Here is a 24,273-nt window from a genome sequence, read left to right as displayed (position 1 = left end):
CATTTGCAAACTCCCTTGTGGAAGGTTTGTGCAAACTCCACACGGACAGCAGCCGAGGCCAGAATCGAACCCGGGGTCTCTGGCACTGCGAGGCAGCGGCTCCAACGGCTGTGCCACTGTGCTGCCCCAAGTTGCCAGTGTCTCCACACCTATGCGAGTTGTTGCATTTGTACCTGCTCCTGTATTGTGCAGACCTCCTCATGTGTGTCTTTGTGTGCCCGCAGGTGGAAGGAGACCAAGTACCGCCAGGTCACACCTTCAGCCATTATAAAACATACAAAATCCGCACTATTAAAGCTGGAACCCTGGAAAAACTGGTAGAAAATCTCCTAACTGATTTTGGAGACAACGACTTCACTTATATCAGCATCTTTCTGTCAACATACCGAGCGTTTGCTACAACAGAGCAGGTACTGGAGCTGCTGCTAGACAGGTGAGAGCAAATAAATCTTAACACTATAACTTGATTTCGACCTTGGTTTATTATTGTCGTGTGTATGGAGCTACAGTGAAAAGCTTTGTTTTGCTCGCTATCCTAACCCCTGCCTTCAGGCATGAGGGACAGAAGTGTGAAAACGCACACCTCCAACGTTCCATCCTACACACTAGGGACAATTTACAGAAGCCAATTAACCTATAAACCTGCACGTCTTTGGAGTGTGGGAGGAAACCGGAGCACCCGGAGAGAACCCATGAGGTCTCAGGGAGAACGTGCAAACTCCGTACAGACAGCGTAGTGAGGATTGAACCCAGGTCTCTGGCGCTGTAAGGCAGCAACTTTTAGTTTTATTTAGTTTAGAGATACAGCGCGGAAACAGGCCCTTTCGGCCCACTGGGTCAGCGCCGACCAGCGACCCTCGCACATTAACACTATCCCATACCCACTAGGGACAATTTTTACATTTACCAAGCCAATTAACCTACAAACCTGTATGTCTTTGGAGTGTGGGAGGAAACCGAAGATCTCGGAGAAAACCCACGCAGGTGACGGGGAGAAGGTACAAACTCCGTACAGACAGCACCCGTAGTCGGGGTTGAACCTGGGTCGCTGGCGCTGTAAGGTAGCAACTACATCACTGCGCCACCGTGCCGCCCTAGTTGAGATAGTTGAGGCAGGAACTATCCCAATGTTTAAGAAGCGGTTAGACGGGTACATGGATAGGACAGGTTTAGAGGGATATGGGCCAAATGCAGGCAGGTGTCACTTGTGTAGATGGGGCATGTTGGTCGGAGTGGGCAAGTTGGGCTGAAGTACCCGTTTCCACACTGTGTGACTCTATGACAATTAAACACTCTTGCCCCTTGATCAGTGGAAAGAGAAACCAAATTAATGTTACAAATTAAAGACATTTCTCTTCCTTTCAATTAGTTTCAGATTTACTGAATGAGCAGCTTCAGTTTTTCTTTCGAATTGAAAAATCTGTTATTTAATTTTTTTTTGCTGAAACATCTTAGTCAGCAACTTTCATTACATTTCATGAATTCTGCAGGGTTACTTGTCTGAAGAAGGATCCCGACCTGAACCTGAAACATGATAGGAGCAGAATTTGGCCATTTGGCCCACCAAGTCTGCCATTCAATCATGGCTGATCTATCTCCCCCTCCTAACCCCATTCTCCTGCCTTCTCCCCATAACTCCTGATACCCATACTAATCAAGAATCTATCTATCTATCTCTGTCTTAAAAAATATTAATTGACTTGGCCTGCACAGCCTTCAATGGCAATGAATTCCACTGATTCGCCACCCTCTGGCTAAAGAAATTCCACCTCATGGGCTTGAGACGGATAGATCGGCCACGATTGAATGGCAGAGCAGACTCGATGGGCCGAATGGCCTAATTCTGCTCCTGAGTTGATAGTGTTGCCCATTTAATGCCCTTTTCTATTCTTGTGCCATCACCCATGGATTTTTTTTACATTGAAGGCACTTAGCACAAGAGATCACTCCACCTACTGGCCCCCTGAAGAATCGTGGAACTCAAACACATAACCAGATGACTTGGTCAAGTAATTAAATCTGCCAGGATCTTGTTGGAAGCTGAGGCAAAAACATCACTTAAATGCAGCCCAGCCTAGTATTTTATTGTGTAGGAACGAACTGCAGATGCCGGTTTAAACTGAAGATAAACACAAAATGCTGGAGTAACTCAGCGGGCTAGGCATCGCCTCTGGAGAAAAAGGATGGATGACGTTTCGGGTCAGGACCCTTCTTCAGACTGCTGAGTTACCCCAGCACTTTGTGTTTATCTTCGGTATATACCAACATCTGCAGTTCCATCCTACACAAGTTTGTAGTTTATTTGGCTGCAGTAAAGTTGTAAAATTATCCCTAGTGTGTAGTTTACGGTGTGAGCGTGGTCGGAGTGGGCTCAGTGGTCTAAAGGACCTATTACTGCGCTGTATCTCTGAAGTGAAGACTCAAAGTGCCTGTCCCACTTATTCGATTTTTTTCGGCGGCATTTAAAAATGTTGAAACTCCAGCGTCGACCAGAAAAAAGTACGACCTTTGGGCGACAACTCACGACCATACAGGCGTCACCCCGTGACATGTAAACTGAGCAAAAATGAGGACATGTCGCGGGGTGACGCCTGTATGGTCGTGAGTAGTTGCCCAAAGGGTCGTACCTTTTTCTGGTCACCGCTGGATGTTCAACATTTTTTACATTTTTGGCGACCTGCTGCTGTGCGACTATGACGGGTGCCGGCAAGTCGCCGAAAAAATTGCGTAAGTGGGACAGGACCTTTAGAGTGAATGTTTGTAAACTGAGCAAAAGTGAGGACTTTTTTTGCTTTGTGCAAAATCTGTCAACCAGATGGTGATTTAAAAAAAAATTGTATTGAATTAAAAATGCATAAATGTCTTCAATTGCTGATCAAATTTGAAAAATGTTTTCATTCGCTCTTGCAAGAGTTATTGATGGCAACTTGCATATTTCATTTGTGAGACATCGTTGTCTACTTTCCAGTCTTCCTTCACATTCTTTACATTTCTGTGCTGCAAATGATGGTGAGTTGTTTGCAGGCTTATGTGCTTCTAAGAACAGCTAAATGGAGATACTGTTCAGAACCTAATCGTGAAGCATGTGAATTTGCATCATGTGACCAGCAATCTCGTTTTGAGGCTCAGACAGATTGTATTGAAAGAAGAATGGTTGACCCGGATTGTCCTCGATTGATAGGACTACAGAGGGGAGATTTTGGTCGAAGCTCTGAAGCAGAGATCGACACAAAGTGCTGGAGTAACTCAGCGGGTCAGGCAGGCAGCATCTCTGGAGAAAATGGATGGGTCACGCTTTGGGTCGGGACCCTGTATGAAGAGTCTCGACCCGAAGCATCACCGTTCCTTCTCTCCAGAGATGCTATCTGACCCGTAGAGTTACTCCAGCACTTTGTGTCTATCATTGTTTGACTATATGCCTTAGGAGCCGAATTAGGCCGTCCGGTCCCTCGAGTCAGCTCTGCCATTCATTCAATCATGGCCGATCTATTTTAGTCGGGTCCAGCATCAACTGTAGAAAGAGCTGAACAAAGTTCTGGAGGCGCAAGAAACTGCAGAAGCTAGTTTACGAACAAGACACAAGGTGCTGGAGTAACTCAGCGGGACAGGCAGCATCTCTGGAGAACTTGAATAGGTGATGTTTTCACAGAGTGCTGGAGTAACTCAGCGGGTCAATAGACAATAGGTGCAGGAGTAAGCCATTCGGCCCTTCGAGCCATTCAATGTGATCATGGCTGATCATCCACAATCAGTAGCCCGTTCCTGCATTCTCCCCATATCCCCTGACTCCGCTATCTTTAAGAGCCTATCAAGCTCTCTCTTGAAAGTATCCAGAGAACCGGCCTCCACTGCCCTCTGAGGCAGAAAATTCCACAGACTCACAACTCTCTGTGTGAAAAAGTGTTTCCTCATCTCTGTTCTAAATGGCTTACCCCTTATTCTTAAACTATGGCCCCTGGTTCTGGACTCCCCCAACATCAGGAACACGTTTCCTGCCTCTAGCGTGTCCAAACCCTTAATAATCTTATACATTTCAACAAGATCCCATCCCATCCGTCTAAATTCCAGAGTATACAAGCCCAGCCATTCCATTATCTCAGCAAATGACAGACCCACCATCCCAGGAATTAACCTTGTGAACCTTCGCTGCACTCCCTCAATAGCAAGAATGTCCTTCCTCAAATTAGGGGACCAAAACGGCACACAATACTCCAGGTGTGGTCTCACTAGGGCCCTGTACAACTGCAGAAGGATCTCTTTGCCCCTATACTCAACTCCTCTTGTTATGAAGGCCAACATGCCATTCGCTTTCTTCACTGCCTGCTGTACCTGCATGCTTACTTTCTTTGACTGATGAACAAGGACCCCCAGATCCCATTGTACTTCCCCTTTGCCAACTTGACACCATTTAGATAATAATCTGCCTTCCTCTTTTTGCTACCAAAGCAGATAACCTCACATTTATCCACATTAAACTGCTTCTGCCTTGCATCTGCCCACTCACCCAACCTGTCCAAGTCACCCTGCATTCTCATAGCATCCTCCTCACAGTTCACACTGCCACCCAGCTCTGTCAGGCAACATCTGTGGAGAACATGGATAGGTGACGTTTCACAGAGTGCTGGAGTAACACAGTGGGTCAGGCAGCATCTGTGGAGAACATGGATAGGTGACGTTTCACAGAGTGCTGGAGTAACACAGTGGGTCAGGCAACATCTGTGGAGAACATGGATAGGTGACGTTTCACAGAGTGCTGGAGTAACTCAGCGGGTCAGGCAGCATCTCTGGAGAACATGGATAGGTGACGTTTCACAGAGTGCTGGAGTAACTCAGCGGGTCAGGCAGCATCTCTGGAGAACATGGATAGGTGACGTTTCACAGAGTGCTGGAGTAACTCAGCGGGTCAGGCAGCATCTCTGGAGAACATGATAGGTGACGTTTCAAGTTGGGTGCTAGTAAAGAAATACTAACGAGACATCGCAGTTTGACTTGAGGCTGGAAATATTGAATACATACAAGCGTTTGCAGTTCGAATGAGACTTGAAATATTGAATCCCAAATCTTTGTAATTGTTAGCAGTTTGATCCACTAAATAGTAGCCATTTAGCTTAACTCAGTATGTTATAAACTATAAACCAGTTACCGTTAAATTTTATCTGCCTGTAATTATGTGGGTGGGAATTATTGTGTAGTTGGAGGCGTGTTTGTGGCTGGGATTTTCATGCAGAGCTGCTAGTAGTTGTTATTGGTTCTTCCAATGCACTGAGGAAGCAAGTGCTTGTTTAAAATGCTCTTTAATTTGTCTTTTTTATGACCAAATGCAGGTACGGAAATTTTGAATGTCAAAGCGGTGGGGAAGATGCAGATCAAAGTACATCGGTAATGAGAGCGGTGATTCGGAAGTAAGTCGATGGGTTAATTGAAGCATTTTTCATTTAAAATCGAGCGGTATGAAAGGAAATTGGCATTGGTTTATTCTTGTCACGTGCACCAAGGTGCAGTGGAAAGCTTTGTTTTGCCTGCTGTCAAATAAAACATCCAGTACATGAGTACAAACAAGCCTTGCAACACGAAATGCAAGTGGGCTGTGGGCCGAGCATCGAAAATGTGTCTAGAATTTAACTTTCGTCACCCATGTCTGGGAACTACTTGGAATTTTGCACAGATTTAGATAAAATATAATTGAGAAGGAAGTCATAACTCGTCAGTGCCAAAAGTTACACATTAATTAATTAAGCTAATTAGAAAACGTAAGTGCCATCTAGTGTTCAATGCTCATATTATTCCATGGGAGCCTAATTCTGTGCTGCTGTCTATTTAATGACTGTAATTATATATAATTATCTTCTATATAATATTAAAACTGTGTGGCTGCCGGCTGGCTGTGTGTGTTTCTGCCTGACTTGTGGCTGCCAGCCTTTGATTCGTTGCCACGACAACACCCGACCAACAAACGCCCTGATTTTTTCCATTTCGGTAGAGATTTCACTTTTCATTCCAAGTATCCACTCCTCATTAAATTTTGTCATGTTTATGTACACATTTTTAATCAAATCCTTCTCCCCCCCCCACTCATTTTGTCGCCTCCTGCTGGCCAGCGACCATAACGGCTGCTGGCGCCCGCATCTCGCCTCAAAGACGCCATTTAAAAACAGCCGCACTGCTGATTCCTGAGCCGTTTGAGTTGGAGGACCACGTCTCCTGTGGGGGCTACGGGTAGGGAAAGGCTGTGTTGGGGGAGCAGACCCAACCGTTCTGCACTTGGTCTAGTATTATATAAAAATAATATAATGAATGTAATTGTGAGTGTGTATTTTGAATGAGACTGCCGCCGAGGTCCGGCTCCTGAACCAGCCCAATTAATGGGTGAGGGCAGTTCCTCTGGGTTCCCCCGTTTACTGAACCTCACTGACTGCCAGTGTGCAGAGTGGGGGTCACAGTCATAGTGGGACTGGGGCAGTGTCAGGCTGGGGAAAGGCTAAGGCATCTTCTACTGAGAGGAAAATGCCTAACCCTAACCCCCTTCCAGAACTGCCCACATCTGGAGCTGGAGCCGCTTTGGGACCGGCTGCGGGCTCCGTACATGTGGCCGCTCAGTGTATCCACCTCGGCCAGCATGCCCTTCTGGATCATCGTGGTGATGATGGTGGGGAGCAGCACTGCCCTGCACGCCGCCCGGGCCGCCTTCAGCACCACTCTAGCGCCGGCTCCATCAGTCCGCCCGCTTGCTCGCTGCAACACCGGCTGGCCGACAGCACGACCGACCCCTCGCAGAATCCACCCGCGGCCCCGCGGCCCGACCGATCCTTCACAACACTTACCGACAGCCCGACCAATCTTTCAAGGCATCCACCGGCCCACCGACAGCCCGACCGACCCTTCACGGCATCCACCAGCCCACCGACAGCCCGACCAATCCTTCAAGGCATCAACCGGCCCACCGACAGCCCGACCGACCCTTCACGGCATCCACCAGCCCACCGACAGCCCGACCGACCCTTCACGGCATCCACCAGCCCACCGACAGCCCGACCAATCCTTCAGGGCATCCACCGGCCCACCGGCAGCCTGACTGACTGACTTCTGACTGACTGACAGAACGACTGACTGATCCTAATCCTAACCCTAGCTCTACATTTGTTATTTATCATTTTAATTTAACAGTTCGCATCATTCAAAACAAAATTATCAGCAAGGTTAGCATTACCTTTATTCCTTCTAAACCTTGCTATTGTTTTGATGTAATGAGGAGGCAGCCATGATCCCAGAGTGCTCGCTGCCTCACTAACATGAAACAAAGCGCGTGATTGGTCCATTGGCATCCGACGCAATGTAAAATGTGCATTAATTGGACAATTACTGCTTGGAAAATTTGAGGTTTTTATCATATTTTTAAAATATGTGCAGGATTTGTTCTTGATGAGTTTCAGGTATGATTTCTATAATATTTTTACATAATATGTTAAAAATTCAGGTAGTTACGTGATTTGGGTCACGAACTTAAACAAAAAAGCACCTCGGCCCACAGCCTAAAGGGGGAAAGTACCAGAGTGCAGAATAGAGTTTGCAGCATTCAGGCGTTACAGTTATAGAGAAAAAGTACAACGTTTACCATGAAGTAGGTTGGAAGATCAGGACTTTGGGGAATATAGTTGGTACTAAATCCTGATAGGTTTACAGTTCAGCTTTAGTTTTAGCGATACAGCGTGGAAACAAGCTCTTCGGCCCTCCGGTCCATACCGACCAACGATCACCTATACACTAGTTCTATCCTACACACCAAGGACAATTTACAGAAGCCAATTAACCAATAAACCCGCACGCCTCTCTCGGACTCTCTCTAACTTCTACAGGTGCACAGTAGAGAGCATGCTGACCGGTTGCATCGTGGCTTGGTTCGGCAACTTGAGTGCCCTGGAGAGGAAGAGACTACAAAAAGTAGTAAACACTGCCCAGTCCATCATCGGCTCTGACCTTCCTTCCATCGAGGGGATTTATCGAAGTCGCTGCCTCAAAAAGGCTGGCAGTATCATCAAAGACCCACACCATCCTGGCCACACACTCATCTCCCTGCTACCTTCAGGTAGAAGGTACAGGAGCCTGAAGACTGCAACGACCAGGTTCAGGAATAGCTACTTCCCCACAGCCATCAGGCTATTAAACCTGGCTCGGACAAAACTCTGAACATTAATAACCCATTATCTGTCATTTTGCACTTTATCAGTTTATTTATTCATGTGTTTTGTAGTCAATGCCTATTATGTTCTGTGTGCTGAAGCAAAGCAAGAGTTTCATTGTCCATTGGGAAAACCCATGCAGGTCACAGGGAGAAGGTACAAACTTCGTACAGACAGCACCCGTAGTCGGAGTCGAACCAGGGACTCCGGCATTCGCTGTAAGGCAGCAGCTCTACCGCTGCGACACTGTGACGCCCACTAGGCACTGTTCAATGTTTAACGGCTATTATTTCTAACCCTGCAGCTTAATGACTGATTTATTTTCCCGTCTGCCCACAGTGCTGTCGCCTCCATTTTGCGAGCTTGGCTAGACCAGTATTCTGAAGACTTCCAGGACGTCCCGAACTACACCTGCCTCCACAAGGTGCTGTGTTACCTGAGGAAGACGATGCCTGGCTCCGATCCGGAGCAGAGAGCCGAGAACCTCCTGCAGCACTTCCAGAAAGAGGAGCTGACGGAACAGGAGCTGGACAGTAAGATGCTTCTTTATATAAAGTTTACAGGACACAGAGTTTAGAAGGATGAGGGGTGACTCGGCTGAAACATACCGAATAGTGAAAGGCCTGGATAGAGTGGATATGGAGAGGATGTTTCCACTAGGACCAATGGGCACAGCCTCAGAATAAAAAGATGTACTTTTAGAAAGGAGATGAGGAGGAATTTTACCCAGAGTGTGGTGAATCTGTGGAATTCATTGCCATAGAAGGCCATGGAGGCTATGTATTTGAGATTTCTTTGTGGAAATTGACCAGACTTTAGAGATACAGCGAGGAACAGGCCGTTCAGCCCACTGAGTCCATTCCGAACAGTGATCACCCCGTACACTAGCTCTATTCTACACACTGGAGACAATGTACAATTTACAGAAGCCAATTAACCGACAAACCGCACATCTGTGGGATGTGGGAGGAAACCGAGCACCCGGAGAAAATCCACATGGTTACAGGGAGAACGCACAAACTCCATAGAGACAGCACCCATAGTCAGGATCAAGCCTGTGTCTATGGTGCTGCAAGGCAGCAACTGTGCTACTGTGCCGCCCTGATTAGTAAAGTCGTCAAAGGTTACAGGGAGAAGGCAGGAGAATGGGGTTGAGAGGGAAAAATAGATCAACCATGATAGAATGGCGGAATAGACTCGATGGACCGAACGGCCGAATTCTGTTTCTCAGTCAAATGGTCAAACAATGAGTCTGAAAATGGGTCCTGACTCAAAGCGACACCTATCCATGTTCTTCAGAGATGCTCTCTATCCAGCAAAGGTACTCCAGCACTTTGTGGGTTTTTTTGTAAACCAGCATCTGCAGTTCTTTGTCTCTCCAATGAGTTTAATTTAATCATGCAAGATGCATCTTTATTGTGAGGTCACAACGTGGTCTTGTTTTGCCAGGCACCATTTATTTTTGATGATGGACACAAATCGCTGGAGTAACTCAGTGGGTCAGGCAGTGTATGGTCATTAGTGATAGACAGAATTAGGCCTATCAATCCTCCACCGCCATTCAATCATGGCTGATCTATCTCTCCCTCCTAACCCCATCCTCCTGCCTTCTTCCCATAACCCCTGACACCCGTACTAATCAAGAATCTATCTCTGCCTTAAAAATATCCACTGACTTGGCCTCCACAGCCCTCTGTGGCAAAGAATTCCCCAGATTCACCACCCTCAGACTAAAGAGAAAAGTATAGCTGACGTTTCAGTTCGGAGCCCTTCTTCCAGCTGGAGTCTGGAGTCAGAACCAAGTACATTAGAACTATCTGACTCCGACCTGAAGGAGAGTTCCGACCCGAAAGGTCACCTATTCCTTTACTCCAGAGATGCTGCCTGTCCTGCTGAGTTACTCCAGCGTTTTGCGTCTATCTTCGGTGTAAACCAACATCTGTAGTTCCTTCCTGCACATTTATTTGTGCCCTTTTTTCCACGCTGGCCCATTTGGCTGCTGGTCTCGATGATATTTCCGTTCTGCTCTGCCTTAAACATTGCTGCATCAGTTTAAATCCAGTCAGTCGAAAGATAGACTCAGGCACAAATTAGCTCCTCATTCATCACTCCTAATTAATGGGAAAGTCAGGAATACAGTGGTTTTCCTGCCCTCTCGTTGCCCTCTAAGTGGCTGGGATTTGAGTGTGACGTTATATCTCGAACCTCGTTTACAGATGTAAGAAAATGAATGACTTTTTCAGATTGTTATTTCAAAAATCAGTGCCAATTTAGTGTGACCTTTCTTTTTCAAGAGATCTTTGTTAGTTTAAGTGATGTGAAGCTTTGGCACAAACAAGTGTCTTGTCAATTGTGCAGATGGTTACCATGGCAACGTCACTTTCAGCCTGGGAGAGGAAGGGGATGTGCAGAGAGATGGAATAGAAGAAAAACAGGATTTCCTCTCTTTCCCGTCAGATAAAGTGGCAGAACAGTTGACGTACATGGATGCTGTAAGTAAACAAGGATTTCATGAGTGTTCTCATTGTCAAGTGTGCCGAAACGGAACAGTGAAATTCGTCCTTGCTGCAGAACAACAGCTCTGTAAACACATTACTCAACAGATAGCATAAGCAAACAAACAAAATAAAAGTTTGATAAAGTGTACAAAATCACATGAGGTATAGACTCACAAAGCCTCTTGCCCAGAGCAGGGGAATCGAGAACCAGAGGACATAGGTTAAAGGTGAAGGTGGAAAGATTTAATAGGAAACTGGGGGGTAACTTTTTCACACAAAGGGTGGTGGGTACATGGAACGCGCTGCCAGAGGAGGTAGTTGTGTCTGGTACTATCGGAACATTTAAGAAACAATTAGACATGTCTTGCGTATGGCGTGCACAGCCTAAAGTTGTAGATCATGTGGCATGAAAAACACTACATCTATTTGTTTGTGCACGTTGGGTTGATTGCATTAGTCGAAACAGGGTGGACCACGTGAAGGTTGCAATCTCCCACCCCATTAGACAGGCACATGGATAGGACAGATTAAGAGGGATATGGGCTAAATGCAGGCAGGTGGGACTAGTGTAGATGGGACGTTGGTTGGTGTGGTCAAGTTGGGCCGAAGGGCCTGTATGCATGCTGTATAGCTCTATGACTCTAAATAAAAGAAAATCATTATTTAGAATCAAGAACCAGAGGACTCAGACTTCAGGTCAGAAGGGAAAGATTTAATAGGAATCTGAGGGCAGTTTTTTTTTACACAGTGAGTGGTGGGTCTATGGAATAAACTGCCAGAGGAGGTAGTTGAGGTGGGTACAATAACATTAAAACAGACATTTGGACAAGTACATGGATAGAAACATAGAAAATAGGTGCAGGAGGAGGCCATTCGGCCCTTCGAGCCAGCACCGCCATTCATTGTGATCATGGCTGATTGTCCCCAATCAATAACCCGTGCCTGCCTTCTCCCCATATCCCTTGATTCCACTAGCCCCTCGAGCTCTATCTAACTCTCTCTTAAATCCATCCAGTGACTTGGCCTCCACTGCCCTCTGTGGCAGGGAATTCCACAAATTCACAACTCTCTGGGTGAAAAGGTTTTTTCTCACCTCAGTCTTAAATGGCCTCCTCTTTATTCTAAGACTGTGGCCACTGGTTCTGGACTCGCCCAACATTGGGAACTTTTTTCCTGCATCTAGCTTGTCCTGTCCTTTTATAATTTTATATGTTTCCATAAGATATCCCCTCATCCTTCTAAACTCCAGTGAATACAAGCCTAGTCTTTTCAATCTTTCCTCATATGACAGTTCTGCCATATAGGAAAGTTTTAGAGGAATATGGGCCAAATTGGGCAGATGGGGCTTGCGTAGATGGGGCATCATGGTCAGCATGGGCAAGTTGGGCCAAAGGGCCTGTTTCCATGCTGTATGGCTCTAGTACAAAACAAAAGCCTTGAGTCCTAGTGCACCAACTGTTTGATGTTTGGTGCGTGTTGTGTTCAATAGCCTGATGGTTGTAGTGAAGGAGCTGTTCCTGAAGCTGGAGGTCACGGTTTTCAGGCTCATGTACCTTCTTCCCCATGACAGGAGTCAAATGAGCGCATGGCCAGGGTGGTGTGGGTCTCTGATGACCATTTTGTTTGGATCCGTGAGATGAATTTGGGCCCATTAGGTCAGTTTAGTTTATTGTCACGTGTACCGAGGTGCAGTGAAAAGCTTTTGTTGAGTGCTATCCAGTCAGCGGAAAGACAATACATGATTACAACCAAACCATTTACAGTGTATAGGTAGTTTAAGAAGATCATAGTTAAAGTAAGAAATGTTGCTGTAGGAGTGGAGATTTAAGAGTGTGGAGCGATTGTAATTTGAGTTTGTAGATCTGCTTCTGTGGCTAGCACGCAAATAGTCGCCTGAGTTGGATGCCATCTTGGAAGAAGTGCCTGATTACTCCAAATGCCACGTATTAGTATTGAGTGAGCACTCCTGTCTTTTCCTCGCATTATTAGTGCCGTTAGTACTATGTTAGTTCACTTCTCAGAGCAGCATTTGAAAGTTTCAAAACATGTTGTTTTACACACGTGATTACGATATCAAGATTGGAAGACTTGTGCCAGGGAATATTTCAACAACCTTTTTGTTTTTTCTGAGCTGGATGTCATGTGAAATAATTAGCTTGGGAGAAATCCAAGAAGCCTCTACCATGGCAACATTGGCATAGGGGATCCAAATCTATCGTGGGTAAAAAAAACTAATCTTCACAGCTTGAATGCAGTTTATATTTCATAATCAAGGGCCAGTCTCAACCCGGTCAGATCCTCTTCTCCCCTTCACATCAGACATGAGGTATAGAAGTGTGGAAATGCACACCTCCAGATTCAGGGACAGTTTATTCCCAGCTGTTATCAGGCAACTGAACCATCCTCTCACCAGCTAGAGAGCGGTCCTGACCTTCCATCCACCTCATTGGTGACCCTCAGACTATCTTTAATCGGAATTTAATTTGCACTAAATGTTGTATCCTTTATCTGTACACTGTGGATGGCTTGATTGTAATCACGTATACTCTCACTGGACAGCACACAACAAAAATGCATTTCACTGTGCCTCGCGACAATAAAAAGCTAGTAAACTAATATAGTTTTACTGATTGGAGACCTATCACCAATGATGTGCCGCAAGCGTCAATGGGTCCATCGTTTGTTGTCTACACTCATGATTTGAATGATAATGTCATCAGTAAATTAGTTTTAGAGATACAGTGAGGAAACGGGGCCTTCGGCCTACCAAGTCCACGACAACCAGTGATCACTCGTACACTAGTTCTATCCTATACACTAACAGAGTCCACTTAACTTACAAACCTGCACGTCTTTGGAGTGTGCGAGGAAACCGGAGCACCAGGAGAAAACCCACGCAGAAACGGGGAGAATGTACAAACTCTGTTCAGTCAGCACCCGTTGACAGGAGGGAACCTGGGTCTCTGGCGCTGTGAGGCAGCAACTCTACCATTGTGCCGCCCCTAACTTAGTTGTTGTGTTTGATTCCAGGACCTGTTCAAGAAGGTTGTCCCACATCACTGCGTGGGCTGTATCTGGTCGAGACGGGACAAGAAGGGGAATGAGCACCTCGCACCCACCGTCCGGGCCACCATCACTCAGTTCAACGCCGTCACCAAGTGCGTCGTCAGCACCATACTGAGGGACTTGCAGCTGAAGCCCCAACAACGAGGCAAAATCATCGAGAAGTGGATCGACGTTGCCCAGGTAACCACATGGCTTCTCCGTTCTGCCTCTGTCAGCGGTAGAGTCGCTACCTCACAGCACCAGAGACCCGGGTTCGATCCTGACCATGGGTGCAGTCTGTTTGTACATTCTCCCCATGACCTGCTTGGGTTTTCTCCGGGTGCTCCAGTTTCCTCCCACACTCCAAAGATGTGCAGGTTTGTAGGCTAATTGGTTTTGGTAACATTTCAAATTATCCCTAATGTATAGTGTTAGTGTATGGGGTGATCGATGGTCAGCATGGGCCGAAGGGCCTGTTCCCATGCTGTATCTCTGAATGAAACCTCTGCATCCTGGCTTGTAAGCTTGACATATGCTGCAAATTATTTCCATTAGATGCAAATAAACAACACTGTTTCACTCCGGGTGCTTTTTGAGCATCGCTGTGTTCTGTTAAAGATGCTGTGGTTGCTTTGATTAGGAAGGACCTGCATATGATAGTTTAAACCAAAGATAGACACAAAAAGCTGGCGTATCTCTGCGGGACAGGCAGCATCTCTGGAGAAAAGGAATGGGTGACTTTTCGGGTTGAGTAACTATCTTCAGACCCACTGCTTTGTTCTCTTGCTTCACCATTGTACAGGCTATCTGGCACCCACATATCTGGATTTCATTAACCTGCTTCCACGATTATCGTGCAGTTTTAAAAATGGCCCATCGGCCCACCTTGTCTATGCCGACCATACTAGTTCATATTAGTTCTACGTTATCCCTCTTTCTCATCCATTCTCTACACACGGGACAATATACAGAGGCCAATTAACCTACAAACTAGTTTAGTTTACATTAGAGATACAGGCCCTTCGGCCCACCGAGTCCACTACGACCAGCGATCGCCGCACATTAACACTATCCTACACTAGGGACAATGTTGACATTTACACCAACCCAATAAGCCTACAAACCTGAACGTCTTTGGAGTGTGGGAGGAAACGGAAGATCTCGGAGAAAACCCCACGCAGGTCATGGGGAGAATGTACAATCTACGTACAGACAAGCACCCGTAGTCAGGTTCGAACCGGGGTCTCTGACGCCGTAAGCACTGTAAAGCAGTAGCTCTACCATTGTTCCACCCTTGGTCTGCTCTGGCTACAAGCTAGATCATCACCTTTGCCCCATATAACCAAGCCAAGCCTTTCGTCATTCCTTTCCCTGAAGTAAAGCAGCAAGACTTCTGAAGGGAAATAGACTGGGGTTACGTACTTAACAATCCGTGCTTCAGTATGTGTTTGTATGTGAATATTAACAAAGCAAAAACAATATTGCCATTTTTACAATGCACAAAAGCAATCCCTCTTCAGATTTTCAGGAGAATGTACAAACTCCGTACAAACAGCACCCGTAGTCAGGATCGAACCCGGGTCTCTGGTGCTATAAGCGCTGTGAGGCAGCAACTCTACCACTGCGCCACCGTGCCATTGTAAAATTAGTTTGGCTATTAGATGCAAAGCAGTTTGCCTCCCTCCCAGAGCAGTAAATCGTACAAACATTTAGTTTTTATTTTCTGTGGACTCTCCTTTGTTTTCACCCTTCTTCTATCATTATCATGTGCAGTGGGTCACGGACGTGTGGTTTTAATGTCGCTGTTGCTCCTTTAATCCAATAATGAGTAGGCTTCCTTTACTGCCCTCCCCCCCCACAACTGTGAAAACACTCCAGAAGTTATGTTTTCTAACACTTCTGACGTCTCTTTCGATGTCCTTGACCCCAGCCACCGCTGACCACTGCTGTCGGCAGGTGGTCGGCATTGAAGTGAAGAGCTGAGGTGAATAACAAGCCTCGGGTTACCCAGTCTAAATGTTTTCCACATAATCGTACCGCTGTGGTATTTTCACAGCTGACTCTCCACCTCGGTGCCAAGTTTGAAATCCCTGAGCCATCAGGAAGCCAGCAACCACTGATGGACAAAAGTCTCTTGTTTTCCCTTCAGGAATGCAGGATCATGAAGAATTTCTCCTCGCTCCGGGCTATTCTATCAGCCATGCAGTCAATCCCCATCTACAGGCTGAAGAGGACCTGGGCCACTGTTTCAAAGTAAGTTCATTTCTCTTTGGCCTGTATTTTTTTTAAAGAACATAAGTTATGTGGTGGATGGATTGCAAATTCCTTCCAGCTTCCTTTGGACCAGATTAGTTTAGTGATACAGCACGGAAACAGGCCCTTCGGCCCACTGAGACAACACCAACCAGTGATCCCCGCACATTAACACTATCCTACTCCCTCCAGAGACAATTTTAAATTTATATCAAACCAATTAACCTACAACCTGCACGTCTTTGGAGTGTGGAGGGAAACCGAAGATCTTGGAGAAAACCCACGCAGGTCACGGGGTGAATGTACAAAATCCGTACAGACAGCACCCGTATGTGGGATCAAACACGGGTTTCTGGCGCTGTAAGGCAGCGACTCTACCGCTGCACCATCGTGTCACCCGTGGACATGGACAGATCTCAAATATTTAGTAGAAGCCATCAAATCAATTCATAGATACAGAATGCAGAATATAGTTCTCAGCATTGTAGCGCACCAGTTCCAGAGACAAAGTCCAATGTCCACAATGGGGTAGAGGTGAATCGGACAGTACCCTAGCATATGGAAGGACCATTCAGATAACAGAGGGGAAGAAGCTGTTCCTGAGTCTGGTGGTGCGCTCTTTCAAGCTTCTGTACCTTCTGCCTGACGGGAGCAGGGAGAAAGAGGATTGACTGGAGTTGGGAAATCTTTGATTATGTTGGCTTCATTATATAAGCATGGTTGCCAACAATGCAGAGAATTTGCAAACCTCTGCCGGCTAATGGAATGCGTTAAATCTTTCTAAAGCATGTGCCTGGAATTGGAACTCCAAGCCACAGACACCTTGATCCTCCCCTGATATTTGGGCAGCTATGAATTCTGGTTAGCTGCCATAATTAATTTTACTTTAGAGATACAGCATGAAAATAGTTAAATGGATATTTATTTATTTATTGTCCCATATGCAACTAACCACTACATAATGGAATTCATTTTGCATATAATGCTGGTGGTGTCATGTTTGACACAATTTCATCGTTCACAGTCCAGGCCTGGCCAAGCATAGCCGCTGAGTCTGCCGCCGCTGCTCCACCGCTGTAGGCCGCAAGTGGTCCACGTGCTCGGCCTCTTGAAGCGGCGCCCAGTCCAGGCTGTTACAGGGCCTCCAGTGGCCACACCCCCGTTGAGACTGGACGCACCCTCTCGCAGCTGGTCTGTTCACCGGCCCTCCGGCCCACTCCCTCCACTCTGCGTGGGCGATCCGAGCCATCTGCGGAGGGCGAGTCCCTGGTCTCCAGCAGGCGAGTTGGGCCTACTGGGTAGGCCCATGGTCTTCGAGCGTGTAATTCCACGGGGGCCCATTCGCCCACCAAATCCGCACCAATAATCACCCGTACACTAGTTCTATCCTACACATTGGGGACCATTTACAGAAGCCAATTAACCTCCAAACCTGTACGTCTTTGGAGTGTGGGAGGAAACCAGAGCACCTGGAGAAAACCCACACGGTCACGGGGAGAATGTACAAACTCCACATAGACAGCACCTGTAGCCTGGATCGAACCCAGGTCCCTGGTGCTGTGAGGCAGCAACTCTACCACTGCCCAACCCCCTGTTGAGTAACATTCAGGTTCTGTAAAGACCACAATCTCTGTAACGCTATCATCTCAGACGCCTTGCTAGCAGATGCTTACTCTGCCTGGTATAACTTCCTTGTCTCATTCTTTTTATTAGGGACAGCAAGTTGATGTTTGAAGAACTTTCGGAAATCTTCTCCGATCAGAACAACCATCTGACGAGTCGAGAGTTGCTAATGAAGGTAAGTCACACCCAACATGGTGGGACCTTAAATGGTTGTCAAAACGACTCATAATGGGTTAAAGTAGTGGCTGGCAGCTAATCAATATTGTAGATCAATCAATATTGTAGACCAATCAAACAGTAAAAGTAGACACAAGGAACGGTAGATGCTGGAATCCTGCAGAGAGTAAAAAGTGTTGGAGTAACTCAGTGGGTCTGGAGATCTTTGGATGGGCAAGGGCTGATTAAGGGTAGTCAGCATGGTTTTGTATATAGGAGGTCGTGTCTCACAAATCTGATTGATTTTTTTTGCAGACGTGACCAGAAAGGTTGATGAGGGCAGAGCTGTAGATGTTGTGTACATGGATTTCAGTAAGGCATTCGACAAGGTGCCGCATGGTAGGCTGCTCTGGAAGGTTAGATCGCATGGGAACCAATGTGAGGTAGCTGAATGGATTGCAAATTGGCCCCATGGAAGGAAGCAGAGGGTGATGGTGGAAGGTTGCTTCTCAGACTGGAGGCCTGTGACTAGTGGTGGGCCTCAGGGTTCGGTGCTGGGCCCGTTACTGTTTGTCATCTACATCAATGATTTGGATGAGAACATACAGGGCAAGATTAGCAAGTTTGCTGATGATACAAAAGTTTGTGGTTTTGCAGATAGTGAAGATGGTTGTGAACGATTGCAGCAGGATCTGGATCGATTGGCCAGGTGGGCGGAGGAATGGTTGATGGAATTTAATACAGAGAAGTGTGAGGTGTTGCATTTTGGGACGTCGAACAAGGGCAGGACCTACACAGTGAATGGTAGGCCTCTGGGTAGTGTTGTAGGGCAGAGGGATCTAGGAGTACAGGTGCATGGTTCCTTGAAGATCGAGTCACAGGTCGATAAGGTGGTCAAAAAGGATTTTGGCATTTTGGCCTTCATCAGTCAGAGTATTGAGTATAGAAGTTGGGAGGTCATGTTGCAGTTGTATAAGACGTTGGTGAGACCACATTTAGAATATTGTGTTCATTCGGGGCACCATGTTATAAGAAAGATATTGTTAAGCTTGAAAGGGTTCAGAAAAGATTTACGAGGATGTTGCCAGGACTAGAGGGCGTGAGCTATAGGGAGAGGTTGAGTAGGTTGGGTCTCTATTCCATGGAGCGCAGGAGGATGAGGGGAGATCTTATAGAGGTGTATAAAATCATGAGAGGAATAGATCGTGTAGATGCACAATCTTTCACCCAGAGTAGGGGGAATCGAGGATCAGAGGACATAGGTTCAAGGTGAACGGGAAAAGATTAAATAGGTATCCGAGGGGTAATTTTTCATACAGGATGGTGGGTGTATGGAACAAGCTGCCAGAGGAGATAGTTGAGGCTGAGACTATCCCATCATCTAAGAAACAGTTAGACAGGTACATGGATAGGACAAGTTTGGAGGAAACGGGCTAAGTGCTGGCAAGTGGGACTAGTGTAGCTGGGACGTTGTGTGGGCAAGTTGGGCCGAAGGGCCTGTTTCCACACTGTATCACTCTATGACTAACATGGATAGGTGACGTTTCACAGAGTGCTGGAGTAACTCAGCGGGTCAGGCAGCATCACTGGAGAACATGGATAGGTGGCGTTTCACAGAGTGCTGGAGTAACTCAGCGGGTCAGGCAGCATCTGTGGAGAACATGGATAGGTGGCGTTACCGGTTGAGACCTTTCACATTGTGCATTATTTGAGATCCTTCAGGTTGTTCGGCTTCTGAAGAAAGAACCCGTCCTGAAATGTCATCTATCCATGTCCTCCAAAGATGCTGCCTAATCTGCTGAATTACTCCAGCACTTTAGTTTCAATTTAGTTTGAAGATACAGCATGGAATCAGGTCCTTTGACCCACTGAGCCCACACCCATCATCGATCACCTGTTCACACTAGTTGTATGTTCTCCCACTTTCTCATCCACTCCCTACATACTCGGGGCAATTTACTGAGGGCCAATTAACTTATAACCCCGCGCATCTTTGGGAATTGTGAGGAAAATGGAGCACCCGGAGAAAAGCCACATGGTCACAGGGAGAAGAACTTGCCACACAGACAACACCTGAGGTCAGGATCGAACCTGGGTGCGGTGAGGCAGCAACTCTACCAGTTACACTACTGTGCCGCCCTAGTCCACTCTCCCAGTTTATCCAGCTCGGATCAGTTTATCCAGCTCGGATCAGTTCTTCAGAAGTTCCAGGTCTCGGTATATTATGGCAATGGATATTATAACTCTTTATAAACGGACTTTAAACTTTGTGCTGAGGAATGGAATTTTATATTGGAAATTATTGTTAATAAGTTAATTGTTAATAAGTTACAAAGTGGAATTTGTGCCAATAAATAAAGCTATTACATAATCAACTGAACATGTGCAGACGCAGTCTGAAGAAGGGTCTCGACCCGAAACATCACCCATTTCTTCTCTCCAGAGATGCTGCCAGTTCCGCTGAGTTACTCCAGCATTTTGTGCCAACTGCGCGTAGACTTCTCAGATTAGCCAACTAAATGGGATTGCCTTCATGAACCAAAGTCCTTGACATTAAAAACTGAGTGGGACACTTGTATGATAGTGTGATGACACTTGGAGGACGAGAGGACATAGGTTCAAGGTGAAGGGGAAAAGATTTAATAGGAACTTGTTCACACAAAGGGTGGTGGGTGTATGGAATAAGCTGCCAGAGGAGGCAATTGAAGTTGGGACTATCCCATCGTTCAAGAGATAGTTTTGCCCCTGTCCCACTTAGGCGATTTTTTCGGCGACTACAGGCGACTGGGCTGTTTCCACATGGTCGCGGGGTGCCGCCTGTATGGTCGTGAGTCGTCTCCTCAAGTCGCCTAATGAGTGGTAACGTTTTTCTGGTCGCTGCTGGATTTTGAAATGTTCAAAACTTTTTGGCGACTGTGGGCTTGACGTAGCTTGTCTTCTCCTGACGTAGGTGCTGTCGTAGATTGTCGCCAGGATGACGCAGGTTGTCGCCAGGTGACGTTGGTTGTCGCCGGGTGCTGACCGGTGAATTCCATTGGCGACTACCTACGTCAACCTACGTCAACCGGCGACAGGTACCGGCGACTGAATTGTCTTCAGTCTTCAGTTCAATTGTCAACAGGGTCGTTGCTTGTCGTAGCGTGTCACGGGTGGACGTAGGTTGACTTTGGTTGTCGTAGGTTGTCGCCTGTGTGGTTGTAGGTTGTTGCCTGTGTGGTCGTAGGTGGGCGTCCAAATGGGTCTCCGGTTGTCGGTAGCTTGCCGTAGCTTGACGTCGTCTAGGTGGTAGATTGTCGTAGCTTGTCGTAGACATTGTCGGGGGGGGGTCCAGTCGGGGGGGGTTTTGGCAACCTGCTATGGCTGTGACAGTCGACGAAAAAATCGCCTAAGTGGGGCAGGCCCTTTAGACAGGTACATGGATAGGACAGGTTTGGAGCGATATGGATCAAGTGCAGCAGGTGGGACTAGTGTAGCTGGGACATGTTGGCCGGTGTGGGCAAGTTGGGCCAAATTGCCAGTTTCCACACTGTATCACTCTATGACTCTGACAGTACCTCTGTGTAAATATTCACTCAACTACCACCTGTTGCTTATGCTTTTTTATTCTGAATAATTACATTTTTCAGCTGTGTGGCATTTATAATCCACCTGCACCTGCTTTGTTTGCACAATCTTTTGGACGGCAGCCACCCAATGTCATAAAATTATACCTTATAGGTTCATAAGTCATAGGTGCAGAATTAGGCCATTCGGCCCATCATGTGTACTCAGCCATTCAGTCTTGGCTGATCTATCCCTCTCAACCCCATTCTCCTGCCATCTACCCATAACCCTCGACACCCATACTAATCATGAATCTGTCTATCTGCACCCTAAAAATATCCATTGACTTGCCCTCCACAGTGGTCTGTGGCAATGAATTCCACAGATTCACCACCCTCTGACTAAAGAAATTCCTCGTCATCTCCTTTCTAAAGGTACATCATTTTATTTGAATCTATGTCCTCTGGTCCTGGACTCTCCCACCAGTGGAAACATGCTCTCCACATCCACAAAATGCTGGAGTAACTCAAGCGGGTCAGACAGCATCTCTGGAGAAAAGGTGACGTTTCAGGTCGAGACCCCTCTTCTTTCCTATTCCGATTCGTTCTCTCCAGAAATGCTGCCTGTCCTGCTGAGTTACTCCAGTATTTTGTGTCTATCTTCGGTTTAAACCAGCATCTGCAGTTCCTTCCTGCACAAAAAAATGGAATAGACAGCTAGTCTAGTTTGGGCTTGGTGCGTCAATGTATTGGAAGGGGGAAAAACAAAGCAAATCACATTTAGTTGAGAAATTTGAGAAGTGTGTGTGTGTGTGTGTGTGTGTGTGAGTGCTTATTTGATTATGTAATATCTTTTTCAGTGAAAGAATAACTTCTTTCTTGTTGCAACAGGCAGTGTCACATCAATTCAGTTCAGCTGAACTATACTTGTTTACTTTGAACGAAAAGTAACGTGATTCACACTGAGCTGGGAATTATATCTCGATCCTTTCCCATGTCTTTCCCCAACCCTCATCCCATCCTGGTGAGCTCTCCTGAAATCTCCCAAGCTGTTTCCGTGACTGCTCCACACCCACCCTGAGGGGGCGGGCGTTTTATCACCAGCACTTATCTCCCTAAGGCTGTGAATCTTCAACAAGCCTTTCGCCCTTGTTTTTAGTTTTCATTCAGGATCGGTATGAAATGTCACAGTTTAATCGTGGATAGACACAAAATGCTTGAGTAACCTTGGTAGAGTTGCTGCCTTGCATGGACCCAGGATAGATCCCGACTACGGGTGCTGTCTGTATGGAGTTTGTACATTCTCCCTGTGACCATGTGGGTTTTCTCCGAGTGCTCCAGTTTTGTCCCACACTCCAAAGTTTGTAGTTAATTGGTTTCGGTAAAATTGTAAATTCTTCCTAGTGTGTAGTATAGTGTTAGTGTGCAGGATCGCTGGTTGGTGTGGACTCGGTGGGCCGAAGGGCCTCCCTCCATGCTGTATCTCTGAACTAAACTAAAGATAGAGCATGGAAACAGGCCCTCGAGCCACCGAGTCCACGCCAACCATCGATCACCCATTCTATCGTATCCCACTTTCTCATCCACTCCCTACACACTAGGGACAATTTTACCACCTGCATGTCTTTGGGATGTGGGATTGAAACCGGAGCACCCAGAGGAAACCCACGCAGTCACCAGTCACAGGGAGTACGGTCACAGGCTGTCCCGTTGTAGGACTCTGATCTTTCTTTTTTATTCTGGATTTTAAATCATGTGTTTTTTTACATATAATTTATGATGCTTTTATAAGTAACTAGACTAAGTGGGACCCGTTGAGGTTCACACGGGAGGGCTGGTCCAGCAACGCAATATTCCACCTCTCTACCAATTACAATATTGGTGGCCGGTGGGGGGGGGGGGGGGGGGGGGGGGGGGGAGCAGCTTTCTGGAGCACTAACATGGGTGTTGTGGGTCGTCAAGACAAGCACAGTGAGTGCAGGGCCAACAATTCATTTCAAGTCAAGTCAAGTCAAGTCTTCACGTCACGTCACGTCAAGTTAATCCACTTCAAGTCAAGTCAATCCATTTCGAGTCAAGTCAAGTCAATCCATTTCAAGTCAAGCGAAATCAATCCATTTCAAGTGCAGGCCAAACAACTCATTGCATTGTCATTTCATTTCCAATTTTGCATTGCAGTTTCAAGCACAGGCAGGGCATGCCAAACAAATCATTGCATTGTCACTTCATTTCCAATTTTGCATTGCAGTTTCAAGCACAGGCAGGGCAGGCCAAACAACTCAGTGCATTGTCACTTCATTTCCAATTTTGCATTGCAGTTTCAAGCACAGACGGGCAGGCCAAACAACTTATTGCATTGTCACTTCATTTCTAATTTTGCATTGCAGTTTCAAGCACAGGCAGGGCAGGCCAAACAACTCATTGCATTGTCATTAAGGGCTAACAAATTATTTATTACAAATACATTGCAGACTCACAGTTCAGTTGATTCATAGCTTAGAGTCACAGTTGTGGCCTCTCCCTCACGATCTTCCAGAGTGACTGACTCACGTCAAGGCATCCGGGGTTTTATAGTCCTGCACACCCCCGAAGGGGCATTACTTTCATCATGGTGATTGACAGGCGAGAGGACTAATCAGCTGATCTCAAGATTTTTTAAACATTCATAACTTTTTTCTTTTTCATCGATCGGAAAAATCCTCGGGGCTGCCTCAGCAGAGGCGGACTGAGTAAGATGGCCTAAAATCGTAGCGATATATGGTAGCGTTTTTTCTGAAATCAATATACAGCGCAGATAGGAAGTGGTCAAGATGAAACTTTTAGTTATATAGATATACTAAGATTTTATATGTATTTTATGGTGTTTTTATATACAATGTATTTTTATGTAATGTTGTCCCTTGAGTCCAAAATAAAGCTTATTATTATTATTAGTGCGTGCAAACCCCGCATAGACAGCGCCCAAGGTCAGGATGGAAC

General features: G+C 46.4%; 1 protein-coding gene across 4 annotated transcripts in view; it reads left to right on the top strand.

The window, feature by feature from the left end:
- Positions 1 to 24,273, top strand: part of LOC116977436 (ral guanine nucleotide dissociation stimulator-like 1) — a 227,567-nt gene that overhangs the window by 180,322 nt on the left and 22,972 nt on the right. For all 4 annotated transcript variants that reach the window (XM_033027866.1, XM_033027868.1, XM_033027864.1 and 1 more), the window contains exons 3-9: positions 225 to 433; positions 5,325 to 5,402; positions 8,517 to 8,710; positions 10,536 to 10,669; positions 13,706 to 13,921; positions 15,870 to 15,973; positions 17,687 to 17,771. In XM_033027866.1, coding sequence (XP_032883757.1) covers positions 225 to 433; positions 5,325 to 5,402; positions 8,517 to 8,710; positions 10,536 to 10,669; positions 13,706 to 13,921; positions 15,870 to 15,973; positions 17,687 to 17,771 — 1,020 coding nt within the window. The remainder of the gene's footprint in view (positions 1 to 224; positions 434 to 5,324; positions 5,403 to 8,516; positions 8,711 to 10,535; positions 10,670 to 13,705; positions 13,922 to 15,869; positions 15,974 to 17,686; positions 17,772 to 24,273) is intronic.

The sequence above is a fragment of the Amblyraja radiata genome, chromosome 10 (genome assembly GCF_010909765.2).
Source record: "Amblyraja radiata isolate CabotCenter1 chromosome 10, sAmbRad1.1.pri, whole genome shotgun sequence".
NCBI lineage: Eukaryota > Metazoa > Chordata > Chondrichthyes > Rajiformes > Rajidae > Amblyraja > Amblyraja radiata.
This window is presented reverse-complemented; position numbering and strand designations above follow the sequence as displayed.